This window comes from Antedon bifida, chromosome 8 (genome assembly GCF_963402885.1).
Source record: "Antedon bifida chromosome 8, ecAntBifi1.1, whole genome shotgun sequence".
Lineage (NCBI taxonomy): Eukaryota > Metazoa > Echinodermata > Crinoidea > Comatulida > Antedonidae > Antedon > Antedon bifida.
In genome coordinates, this window is record NC_136233.1 from 15,563,514 (window position 1) to 15,577,288 (window position 13,775).

Genomic DNA, 13,775 nt, shown 5'->3' on the forward strand with positions numbered 1-13,775 from the left:
ACCTGTAGAAATCAGCTATCAACTAGGGTAGTGTCTTGAGGATGCCTTGGGGTGTGTAGGTAGGTTAGGAACAGCCTGGGTTTGGCATTATCACAATCTGTGAACCTACTCATATTGTGTGTTATGTTAGGCAATCAAGGTGGATTCATTTTTCTTAAGGGTTGCTAAACTAATTTAATTAGCTTTATGAATTTTCACCATGCTTTTGAATATTCTTATTTATATTAAGAACATTTTATTTATTGCAAAAGATAGTTAAAATCCATAGCATTATTTCTAAATATTTTTATAATCCATATTGTCTACAAACGATGCACAATTGTTTAGAATTTATCTACCGTTTGTGTATGTGGCTGCGAGTTCAAAATGTGCATGGAATTGTTAGGCATTATACTTTAAACCCAAAGCCTTGTCCTTTGGATGAGACATTAAGCTTGGCATTACAATTTATGCCTGTAAAATTTTGTGTAAAAAAAAAAGGTTTTATTTATAGGAAAATTGCGCACTCTGCAATCATTAGTTATAGACCCTACCACTCTGCCAATTACACGCGTGTTGGCAGGTATGCTCAAGATATCCTTTAGAAAAGTTGTTCCTGATTGGCCAAAGTGAAGCGTTCACCTGTAGTTCAAATTTTACAGCATTTGTTGACCTTGTATAACACTTTTGGTGACCTTATGTCATTTTGAATGCACCTACGGCACTATGTCTACATTGAACATTGTGAGACTACATCTTGTGTGTTCAGTCGTTCATTTGACAATGTTGAAATAGCGGTATGGAGTCTGCGTCGTTGGTCTGAATGATCTATGAGAATGCACGGTTGTGATGACATGAACGATTGATTTCAATAAGACTACATTAATATATAATACATCATTTGCTCTAGTAAATCTAACCGGAAGGACAATTCCTCCTCGATATGGGGAACAAGTCAACTTCTTCAGACAGTGAAAAATATACAGAGGGGGAAACCACTATTGTGAGGGGACACCCCTGTGGGAAATCCCTGTTTAGGGAAAATTCCCGTGGAGAGGAAGTCCCTGTTGAGGGGGCACCCCTGTTGAAGGGACATCCCTGTTGATGGGGCACCCCTGTTTGAGTAGATACACCTATTGAGGAGAAATCCTTGTTTAGGGGACAAACCTTCCTATTCAAAATGTTGAAGATGTTGCCTTAATATTTATACTGCATACCATAACTGTATCTTTATAGTGTATTTTCAAAGTTTAAATGTTTTAAAACACACAAGTGGTTTGAACTTTTGAGGGTGCCATGTCAAAGTTCATTCAATCAGTGAGGTACAAGTCAGTCTAGTCAAAAATAAAAGATGGCCAAGCCCCTGGCCAACCTTCGCTGACCACAGACTGAAAAAAACAGTTACCCGACCAGGGGTTGGCATAGGTGTACCGTTTATTGGATGGCCAGACCTTTACTGACCATTTGAATGAGAAAAGCAGTGATTTTTAATGAATGCCTTTGGCCATATACAGTAGTTTACACAGTGAAAATTTATCTTTATATGCTTATATGTGAAATTCATTGTATTCACACTTGCACTTTAGGACTGTATGTTTTAAAGTCAATGTTTTGTTGTAACCTTTGACCTGGGGGTTATTGGTCGCAGAAAATAACCATTTGAAATCTTCTGCAGTCTCTGATTTTCTAGTTGATATTTTAGTACAATATAACTCCTCCTTTTGGACATCCCTATTCAGGGTCATCTCTATTAAGAGGAAACTATGACATAGAGACAATCTCTATTCTAAAGCTCTGTCTACACTATCAAATATGGTAGTGATATGCCCAAATATGGTAGTGATATGCCCAAATATGGTAGTGATATGCCCAAATATGGTAGTAATATGACATCATCATGTCCATATATGAGCACATCACATAAAGTTTGATAGTGTAGACAGAGCTTAAAATAGAGTTGATTGTCTGCTCCTTGCATAAGGTTTGGTCTAATTATTGCACCATGATTGTAGTTATCAACACTCGCTCCATGTGATTGTGATATTTGTTTTTGAATTTGCTTAAATGTTGAAATGTGTTTTGACCAGAGGCAAATATGCAGATATGTTTCTCTCTTTTTTGTTGTTGATTTATTCAGATGTTATTTGCTTTAATCTCTACAGTATTATATCAATAGAGTACATTTTGAACTTTTTAAGCGTTTTAATGCATTTTTATCATGTTTTAACTTCGAAATTGTTACCCCATTTTAAAACTTATCTTTTGTGCAATATCACGCGTGTACTCTTATATATGAATTTTTGTTATATATTTTTAATTTATCTGTTTTTTTTCATACTAATATAGTAATAAAATTTTCCAATCTTTAAGATGAATTTAATCTATTGTTATTTTATTATAACAATGGACAAATAAAGCATTTCAGTATTCGGTTAAAAAAATCAAAGTTGTGTGTGTTTTAATAGTCCTTTTGTATTTTCAGATTATAAATTGTTTGTGACATATATAAAAATAAAATTATTTATAGTTCATAGTAAAAAGAAGAATTTGAATAATATAATAAGTGGTCAGGGATTTTTAAAGCTCTGTCTACACTATCAAACTTTATGTGACAATAAATGTGATGTGCCCATATATGGACATGATGATATCCATATATATATTAAAGTCTCATTCCTGGTTTAAGACCCTTTTTAATCATTTGAATGAAAAAGATAGTTTGAATTTTATTATATCATTTTTCAGGAAATTGTAATCAGTGGAGTCATGACCTTGTTATACCTTATATCTACTGCAATGGTGGGCTCTGCTTATCGAGAATTTTCTGGAAAAAACAAAGTGTGGACTGATCGCAGTATTTTACTTGCTGGAATGGTGAGCTTAATCATTTAACGTTGCCATAGAAAACATTTGATTGGCCATCTGGATTAAATGTAACTGTTATAGAAAGATTATTTTACATGTATTTACTAGGTAAAATATTTGGTTGGAATTTTCAGTGACTATTGGTTATAATGGTGTATGATTGGTTTGTTTAGATAGATGATGAAAAATTCATGCTAATTAGGAAAAAGATTGATATTAGACCAGTCATAATGATAAATAATATTGTAATATATTATAATATAATATAAATAACACCTCATTTGGGACATTAATAATACAGGGGACACTTTCCTATGAAACCTTTTCATTTCCATTTCCTTATAGAAGAACTTTTTTTTTTTTAGAAAAAATGCCTTTAGTGGGCATTTATTCGATGGAGGTGTCTATTCGTTTATATATATAAATCCAAAGGCAAATTACTGAAAAAATGACAATGCTGTGGGTATCAGTGACTGGATCTCAATGGAAAAAAGCGAAAAGCTAAATCAAAATGATAAAGTAAAACAGCCAGAAAAGTTGGCAGAGCTTTCGAGCAACACTAGCCCTTCATCAGTGCAAGTGTTTGTAGTTTATATATATATATTTTTGTTGTAAAATGCTAACCTATGCTCTACTAAACTTCCCCTCGATTTGAAAAACTACAACACAATATCAAAAAGTAATAAAAATGCTTTTTAAATTGTAGATCATTTGCATTCAATAAATTCTACTACAGAAATGCGTTATAATAGAGTATTGTGTGTGTATAAGAATGTGGCAGGCAATTAATTTAAATGGAGTTATATAATGCCATGGTAATATCATTGTGCATTGTGCCCGAGGTTGGCCTATTTTACTTAATGTTGTAATGTTCAAAGTAGGAGTGGCAGGTTTTGTCTAGACTTCCCACAAGCAAAATCTGCTAACTCATGTTGTACCTCCATGATGTTTTCAATATTTGTAGAAATCATCAGTTTTTTGACCTCTTTATTGGCAAGTAGCTATGTAAATTTTTTTTTTCTGTAAAAACATAACATAATTAACACTACAGTAGGTGTGTTTATGAAATCCAAATAAATATATATTTAATAAAAAAACAAATAAATGTTACTATTTCAATGTGAATCAAAGATCTAACCCTCCTTTTATTCAATCTTATTCAAATGACAGGAATCTATTTAGATATAAAACAAATAATGATTGTTTTATATTTGTTTATCTTCGCCTCGTTGAAATATAACCTTTTGTCATTCACCTCATGCTATTATTTGTACCATTACGCGAATAAAAAACATTCATTATTTGTATAATATTGTGCATAAGTATAATTTTATGTTTAAAAATGCTATGGAAAACTCCCATTCTTCATTGGGACTTGCTTTTAATAGTTGACAATAAAATGATAATACAATAGAACTCCTCCTTTGGCACACCTATATTAAGCCAACCCCTATTCAGTCCTAATTAAGGACACCATATTAGGTCCTGAAGGTTTCCTCTTTTATTTTATTTAATTTTCAGGCACAAACAAAAATACATGACAACTGTGCATCACCCTGGGGATTGCCATGAGTGCTAAGCACTATCAAATAAAAAATTGACAATCAGTAAAATATATATATACCGCATATATATCATCTACAGATAAAATGGTTCGAAAAAAATATGATATAAGATCGGAGAGCTGTCACAAATGTGTTAAAACAATAAAAATATATAATATATAAAAAATTGACATAAAAGACATGGCTGAGTAGTGACATCTGCATTTTATGCCATAACTTTACTATAATCTGTCTAATATTACTCGGTAAGTCAATGTTTTCAAATAATTACCATGAAGCTTGCATTAATTAATCAACTAAAATAAATTTCCTTTGCAGATCATTGGATTTATCTGTTTCGGTTTGTATGGGTTGCATGTTACTACTCTACTTCGCCGACGACGTAAACATGGTCTATTTCGACATCAGTCGCTTCAGTTGGAGAGAACTGGAAGTGTCATTTCATAATTAGGGTACGTACGAATCCGGTAATTGTCAAAGGTTGTGGTATGAAACTTTGACCTCTCAAGGAAGGGGAACTTATCTGGGACCTCTCCAGGAAGGGGAACTTATCTGGGACCTCTCCAGGAAGGGGAACTTTTCCGGGACCTCTCCAGGAAGGAGAACTTTTCCGGAACCTCTCCAGGAAGAGGGAACTTATCTGGAACCTCTCCAGGAAGGGGAGCTTATCTGGGACCTCTCCATGAAGGGGAACTTATCTGGGACCTCTCCAGGAAGGGGGAACTTATCTGGGACCTCCAGGAAGGGGAACTTATCTGGGACCTCTCCAGGAAGGGGAACTTATCTGGGACCTCTCCAGGAAGGGGAACTTATCTGGGACCTCTCCAGGAAAGGGAACTTATCTGGGACCTCTTCATGAAGGGGAACTTATCTGGGACCTCTTCAGGAAGGGGAACTTATCTGGGACCTCTTCAGGAAGGGGAACTTATCCAGAAACTTTCCAGGAAGGGGAAACTTATTTGGAACCTTTCCAGGAAGAGGGAACTTATCCGGAACCTTTCCAGGAAAAGGGAACTTATCTGGAACCTTTCCAGGAAGAGGGAACTTATCCGGAACCTCTCCAGGAACAGGGAACTTATCTGGAACCTCTCCAGGAACAGGGAACTTATCCGGAACCTCTCCAGGAACAGGGAACTTATCCGGAACCTCTCCAGGAAGAGGGAACTTATCCGGGACTTCTCCAGGAAGGGGAACTTATCAATCAGGGACTTCTCCATTATCCGGAACCTCTCCAGCAATGGGAAACTTATCCAGGACAGATACGTTGAACCCGTTGAAATGCCTCACAGTCACAGAGCTTTTCATGAACCTTGACCTTTCCTGTAGACCACATATCAAATGATGAATATCCAATCTATATCTCAGAAGGTCTCACAAATACAGTATATGTGGTAGACTTAACATTTTATAATACCTTTAAAGATGTAATTTTAATGTCACATAAAAATTTTATGGAAAAAAAAAAAGTTATATACCTGAAACAACTGTAATTTAAAGAAAAAATAGTCAGGTTTTTTGTTTGAATTTAACCGTTTATTTTGTCTTTTTTTATAAGTGAAATCATTATTTTTTTAAATATTTTTTTCTACGAATTATTAACTGCGAAATGGCCTATTCAAAGTCTTTTATAATTATTCTTCATGTTTTTGTGGGACAATACATCTTTACAATTCTCAGCATAATTGTATATGCATGTGCATATCCTAAAAGACATGCAGATTACAATTTACATACAACTTGTAAGATAAAATAATTTTGACCAAGATAATTTTTATTCCAGTGTATTAAATTTTATTGTTGAACGGCCATATTACATTTTGTCTTAAATGATATGCTTTTTCAATTAAATTTAGGAAATGGTCCACAAAGATCACTTCCTCTATTAGCAAACAAATAGTAAAAATAAACTGCCCATAAATAATTTCAACATGTGCTTGATAAAAATGTGGCCTATTCACGTTTTTATTTCCTTTATTTAAATTCTCTTAAATAAGTTGAAATAATTATGAATAATAGCTTTTAATATGCAAAATTGAAAAACCCACACACAATATTTACCCAAGGCTAAGGAGGCAGATGTCTTGTAATTGGTACTGGATGGCATAGTCTAAATCTATGGCTTCAAATTTACTGTGTAAAGCTCTGTCTGTCTGGCACTATCAAACTAGTTTGACAACAAAAAGTGTGATGTGCCCAAATATGGTAGTGATATGACGACATTGTGTCCATATATGGGTACATCACATTTTTTTGTCAATAAAGTTTGATAGTGTAGACAGAGCTTAACTAACAACAATACATTTGCACTGTAAACTCTCGAAACCATAATACTTTCCTACCTGTACCATTATAGTCCAAACTGTATGAACAATTTTTGTGCTATTTTGAGGGGTGAATTCATTGAAATACATTTTATAGGAAGGGCAGAAGAACCTCAAGTTCGGTTCTGCATACTGTATTACACCCGATTCTTTGTACTGTATCTTCACATATGACATAATTGTCCCGTATCATAGGCAAATTCTGTGATACAGTGTTACATATGTATCACATGTGGCATATGTATCAAGGCTAGGTTTGTCTATGGCCTGATACATACATGTGATACTGTATTAGAGAATTTACCTATGATACTGGACAATTTATAGATACAGTATCGAGGATTGACAAAAAATGCCCATATATGGACACGATGATGTAGACAGAGCTTAAAATTAATTTTATCTTTTTCTTTACAGGTATTGGTTTCATTCTACACAGATGTTTTGTCTATTAGTATACAAGATGTATATATAATATTGTATTTTGGTTATGTGCATTAATTATGATTGTTTAAAATGATATTTACGAACAATATTGCATATTAACACACTGCAAATATTAAATAGAGTTGTAATATTTTGTATGCTTTTTTTCCTGCTTGTTAAAGGTGGGTGACCTCTTTCTTCTCTCTTAAAACATTTGCGAGACCATGGAGCTTTTGTTGCTCCGTGGTGAGACTTTTACAGCAAAGTGATCACATGGATTTCTCTGTTCTGATTGGACAATTAATGACACTGTAATGCCTTTAAATGTTTGGTTAAATTTATTGGAATGCTTTTTTTTATTGGGGTAAAGTTTGTTGAGTGCTGGGGAAAAAAACCACTACCAAATTTGGATTATTCCAATGTTTTAAATAACAATTAACCCTAAAATGTATTTAATTGGTGTAAGTACCAAATTTGGTAGAAATTAATCCAAGTAATATGAAAATAATAGTATAAAAATAATCTCTATTCATTATTACATATAAATTCTTCTGTATCTATATTATAAGTGATGGAGTCTGTACGTCTGTTTGTTCGTTATACAAATTTTTGTTACTGCACGTAATCTTACATATCAAAATGACCAGAATTGTACCGGGAATGTTCTAAGCTATATTTGAACATCATCTGCCATCTAGGATCCAAGTTAGGGGCCAAAATGTGGTCAAAATGGCCCACTTTTCCTCACTTTCGATGTTTGTTCATTATACAAATTTCTGTTTCTGCATGTAACCATACATATGGGGTATCAAAATAATCGCAATTGTACCGGGAAGATTTTAAACTACATTTAAAAAAGTCTGGGGATTTGGTGGGAGAGGGGATTGGGAGATAGGGTGTAAGAGTTTGGGTTCAGGGGATAGTGGGGATTTTGCTTAGGCTAGGGGTAGTAGGCTATTAAATTGACCAGAACTGTGGTAGGAAATTGTTAAAGTATTTTAATTATCACTGGCAAGGGGCTGGGAGTTTGGGGTGGGGATGTAGGCCTATTCACCATGACTGAAACTGTACTGGGAATGTTTTAGACTTTTGAAAACTGCCACTGAGGGTTGGGAGTGATGGCTAACATTATTTGTACTGGAACTGTATCTGGGGTGTGTTGGGAGGAAGGAGTGGGAGCGCAAATACTGGCGTAATGAAGTATGTGATTGGAATTTGTACTAGGAAAAGTTACTGTATTTGAACTGTCCAGGGGAGGAGTTAAGGTTTGTTGATTGTGGCTGGGATGGTGAGAGGAGAAAGAAGGCTGGGGGACCGCAGTATCTAAATTAGATATTTATTTACACAGTTTACAACGTACTTAATCCATTATTAGGCCTATCATAGCTATGTATACTCTTTTCAATTTGAAGCTAAAGTTGTCGAAGAATTTGTTTTTAAAAAAGAGTGTGGGGTGTTCTTGAAGAGGGATGGAGGTTGGTGAGTATAGGAGATACTGGCGTTGGATGTACTGAGAAGGCTTCTCAAAACTAATTTTGAAACCCGCCCTGGGGCGGGTATAATTGCTAGTAAGAAATAAATAAAACTTTCAACATTATATAACAAGTTTGTATAAGGTTCAATACTTTTATTAATGTATGATATTTATGTGTTGTATATACATCAAATGTTATTAGTGTTATTTTTGTTAAATAATAAACATGCACAAGTTATTATATAAGATAAACCAACGCTTGTGGGTGCTCTGTCAATTAAGTCATTAAAAACAAACAGGTCTTCCAGCGTGGTTTATTTGCTGGGTGATCTAGTGTATATTATTTGCTAAATATGTGATTTTACTGTAAGAGTGTTTTATTATATAAATATGAATGCCTTTATTTGGTTTATGAAATTACGAGACAGATTTTTAGTTCTATTTTTATTTAAAGCAATTTATTTTAAAATGTATTACTTAAAGTATTTATTTGTATATGTTATTACATGGTGACTGAATTTCAATAAAAAATACAAATGTTATTGTAATAATAGACCAAATTTGTACCTGCCAGACAGCCATTAGCACAACAAGGTTGATAAAAGTACAAGTCAAATGGCAAAAAAACTAAAACTAAAGGTCCAGTGTACACATCTGGTAGAGTAGGGAGGTTACCTGGTGTACCATTTCAGTCCCGATCATCGTAGAAAGACGAATGAACACCGTTTGGCAGTACACTCAACAAGAAGGACACTTAGGGGAGAAGAACGTTGTGGTATGCGTTGTCCATACCACCGTGTGCAATTCAGCCCAGTAGGCTGCAAGTCACAGGTTATTCCCTCACATTTACATTATACTGTATACAATATTAGTAAGGGTGTGTGGCGCAGTGTTGGACTTTGAACTACTGATCATGATTTAGAATCCAAAGTTTGTTGCATTGCTTGTATCCTTGGGCAAAACACTTTACTTATGTTTGCCTCTCTCCACCCAGGTGTACAAAACACAACTACGCTGATTATGGCTGCAACATATGCGAGTATGTTTTCAGATGTGTTTGATTCAAAACATTACTGTGGTAATAATGTGAAGCACTTCGAGGCATTAAGCAATATACAGTAAAAAAGAAATACTATGCACACTGGGCATAAATGCAATAGGGATGTAGAAATAAATGTGTGTAAAATAAATTGTGAAAAAATAACCACAAATCACACAGCATCTTTATTCTGGTCTTTAGTCTAAATTGTAGATTTAAAATTAAAAGTAAATTAAAAATTTTATAAAATCATTTATTTATTATTTTTTTTATTAGAAAGTATGTTTTTGCTTAAATGGTGCAAACTTTGCACTGGGGTTTTTTTTTTCAGTTTAGTGGGGATGGGAAGGCAATTAATGTGTTAATCAAGGAAGATGACCTTTTTGTCAGCATATATGATTGCTTGTTTAAAAATTCTAGACCCCTGATACATGGAGGGTCCTTTCACACCAATTGACATGATATCAAATTATTTAAAGAAAGCAAAAACACAAGTAAGCTGTACGATAATTGTTTTATTATCGAAGTATTTGTACAATACAGGATTATTGTGATTCTGGATTTAAATGGTAGCTTAACCAAATCTCCTTAATTATCATTTTTCTACACCCAGTTCTAGATAGGCCCTATGAATTCATTCCAGTTTTGTACCATCATTTGCCTCTCTGTCCATGATTGCAAAAAGTTATTTAAAACCTCTAACAAATTCCAGTTCTTTTAAGGTTTATAAGTTGTTACCACGGGTTAGCAAATCTTCTCTTCGGAATTCCTTGCCTTTGTTTGTGACGAGGATACGTTTTGCAAATCACATACAACCTTTTTTTCCGCACGACAAAATAGCAATCTTTACATCGTCTTTTTAAGGCAGATTTTACTTTAAATGTGGCAACACTCTGATGGGCTGTCATTGGTGAACTCGTCTCAAGCAAACTTTTTGAAGGTAGGTTTGATATGACTGGATTCTGTATAATCATTGGTTTTAGTAAAGTTACAAATGTTCGATGAATTCTCGTTGAAAGTGATGGCGCAATTGCTGTCTGCTGGAAGACGGTCATTCTTGATATTCCTCTGAAAATCGATAACATTTTCCAAAATGTTATGTAAATCCTATGTTTATGAAATTCTAGCTTTGCATGTATGTTTCTGGGGAAAAATATAGAAATTTATTTATTTATTTATAATTTATTATTTTAAATAGTTTTCTATTAGCAGAATCGGTCAACCTTTAAAAAAGAAACAATATATATACAGTATATCACATTCTAATTTACATGCATAGTTGGCCTTTTGTTGATAAATAATATTAATAAATACCGTAATATTTTATCCATCATTATTAATAATAAATATTGGCAATAAATTAATACTGTAGTCATTCAAAAAACTATTTGTTATATTATTACACTTAATACAAGACCTACTACTAAGTGTAAAAAACGATAAAGTATGTAATGGTTCTATATATTGCTGAGGCATTTTAATTCCTAAGCCTGTCTGTCCGGCTACAAATCCATCAAGACACCACCATACCTCGTGCTCATCGTCGTGTGTGTGTGGGCTGCCAGTGCTAGCTGCTGCATGCTAGCTAGGCCTAGACTAGTTGTGCTTATTTGTAGTTTAAGCACACTAAAAGTACCACACAATTGCGCATTTTTGGTATGACATGTACCCACCTTTTCACTAAAGAGCCTACAAAAAGACTAATTATTAAATATAAAAATAGGTAATCGAAATTTTGAAATAATTTTCGTCTGCTATCAAAAAATCGGAATGTACGACATGTTATAAAATCGAATAAAAATGAGACCAAAATATGATATTTTGAATTGCACAATAAATTAGAAGAGCCAAACTAAAATAATACAACATAATTTATATGCTGAATGTATAATTACAAATGTATTTGTTTGTATTTTAAACATTATATTAATTACGAAAAATAAGATTTGTATATGATTTGACCCTTGATTGACCCCTATTAAAAATGGCAGCTCTTCGTAGAACAAATCTTTTACTTTCGCGAGCAGGAATTGAATGGAATCTTGCTCGTTTTCAGCATTTACCAAAGCTTAGCTGTGGTATAAGACAATATGCTACTGAAGAAAAGGTTACACACACTGGTCAGGTATGAAATAACTTTAATATAGAATTTAAAATTAAGTCTAGGCCTAGCTAGTAGGTAGGCTTTGACTACTCTCGGCCTAACCTATCCTCTAGGCCTATAGTAGGCTAGCCAGCGTAGACCTAGTCTAGCCTAGGCCTAGGTAGTAGAGGAGGGATTAGCTGTTGCGTAGGTAGCCAGGCCCCGAGACCAACCTAGTAGAGGACTAGGCTAGCTAGTCATAGAATTGCCGTTAGAGAACAGATGTTCACTGCGTTGTGATTGGACTGGTCCTCACACGAATGTGAAAATCGTTAATTAATTAATTGAGGAGATCAGGAATTTAATTTTATATAAAACATATTAAATAATTTAATTTATAATATTAAATAATGTTTTTTTCAGTCATTCGAAGAATCTGATGTTAGACGAGCAAGATTTGTTGGCAGGGAAAAAATGGTAAATTAACATTTAACATTTTTTAAAAATTAATAATATAAATACAAAATTAAATATGTTTATTTAAAGTTTTGTTTTATTTTAATTATCACTTTTCAATAGCTAAGGACTCTTTTATACATAGGTGAACGAAAATTTTGCAATAGACATGATAGCTGAAGTTGAACCGACTCAGATAGATGGCAGGAACGTTTACTGTAATGGCGGTGGAGGACCACTAGGGCATCCTAAAGTATTCATTAATCTGGTAAGTATACTACAGGTAACTTCAGGGTTCCATCTATTGGTCAGGGTGGCAGATGAAATATCAGGTGCTGCCGGCATTGAAAGGAAATATAGTCATATGAGTAGGACAGGCAATAGACATGGGCTGCAGGCAACACCAGGTCAGTGGCTGCATGCATAATCCAGGGACTGAAAACACGACCTAGGAACTGCCTGGAGCCAATCGCATGCATTGCAGGCACCGCTCTGGAACCAACAATGCAACTCATGAGTAAAATAAAACAATACAAATAAACTAATTTGACAAATTCCATCTTGTATACAAATCTTCCTGGTAAAACTACATGGAAATTACTCCAATACTAAATGTGAATGATGATGTTTGTATTGTAGACAAATTGTTCTCTTTCTTTTACAGGACCCTGAAGGACCTCATTCATGTGGTTATTGTGGTTTACGATTTGTAAAGAAGCCTCATTAAACTAAAGGAATACTGACTGCTGACTAATGTTGAATAAGAACTTAATAAAAACCTCTAACAAAGTATGTTCAGATCATTTGAAGAATTACTACATACATACACTTAATTATTAAGTGTTGAAAAAGCAGAGCTATTTTACAATAACAACAATTATATACGGTAACTTACTGGATTCACTAGAGAGTTAATGGAAAATATGTGTGAACATTTGTTTTAAAATATAAGACTCCAGTTTATTATATACCATTAAATAGCTAAATAAAGCCGTGTTTTTTGCAAATGTGCTATTAAAACTACTTGTACATAATATTAGAAATAGTTGTTTGAATAAACAGGTGAAAACAGAATGACTCGTTTCGAGGATACTTTCTTCACTTTAAATAAATTGTGATATAGAGGGTGCACTACATCTTTTTAACTGCTTGACAGTTAATAGAAATACCCATTTTCCCACCAACATCAAATTGATTTATTTAGCTATTTTATTGTAGCACGGGTTAGAGGGAATAAACATCTAACCTTTTAGATACACTTTTCTTACAGAGAATGTTTTATTTTGTTTGAAACAATTTCAAATAAATTAATTTAAAGTATTTTTTTTAAAACTGAAAATGTATATTCCTTTAATTCCTTCTTTTAGTTCCTTTAATTAAGTAATTTAATGTATTTTATGAATAACGAAAATTTGAGGAAAAAAACAAACCTGCATATTGTTTATGTTAATTAGTAGGATAAGATATTCATTATCTTTAGTTTTTTCGTTCTTTCAACCAAAAATGGATTTTTTCTTGTACAGCGCCCTCTATAGTGTGGAATATGACAGCGGAAATAAACTGACCT

At 33.7% G+C, this 13,775-nt stretch overlaps 2 protein-coding genes across 3 annotated transcripts in view; both read left to right on the forward strand.

Moving 5' to 3' along the window:
• The window catches only part of LOC144850926 (uncharacterized), a 37,628-nt gene extending 27,871 nt beyond the window's left edge, over positions 1 to 9,757 (forward strand). For both annotated transcript variants that reach the window (XM_078708445.1, XM_078708446.1), the window contains exons 5-7: positions 2,725 to 2,853; positions 4,728 to 4,861; positions 7,148 to 9,757. In XM_078708445.1, the coding sequence (XP_078564571.1) occupies positions 2,725 to 2,853; positions 4,728 to 4,856 (258 nt within the window). In that variant the 3' untranslated portion in view covers positions 4,857 to 4,861; positions 7,148 to 9,757. The remainder of the gene's footprint in view (positions 1 to 2,724; positions 2,854 to 4,727; positions 4,862 to 7,147) is intronic.
• A 1,881-nt stretch (positions 9,758 to 11,638) lies between these two features.
• LOC144850200 (NADH dehydrogenase [ubiquinone] iron-sulfur protein 6, mitochondrial-like) lies at positions 11,639 to 13,282 on the forward strand. The gene is made up of 4 exons (XM_078707432.1): positions 11,639 to 11,794; positions 12,176 to 12,229; positions 12,354 to 12,476; positions 12,873 to 13,282. Exons 1-4 carry the CDS (start codon positions 11,654 to 11,656, stop codon positions 12,933 to 12,935), a joined length of 381 nt encoding a protein of 126 aa, XP_078563558.1. The 5' UTR covers positions 11,639 to 11,653; the 3' UTR covers positions 12,936 to 13,282.
• The last annotated feature ends 493 nt before the right edge of the window (positions 13,283 to 13,775 follow it).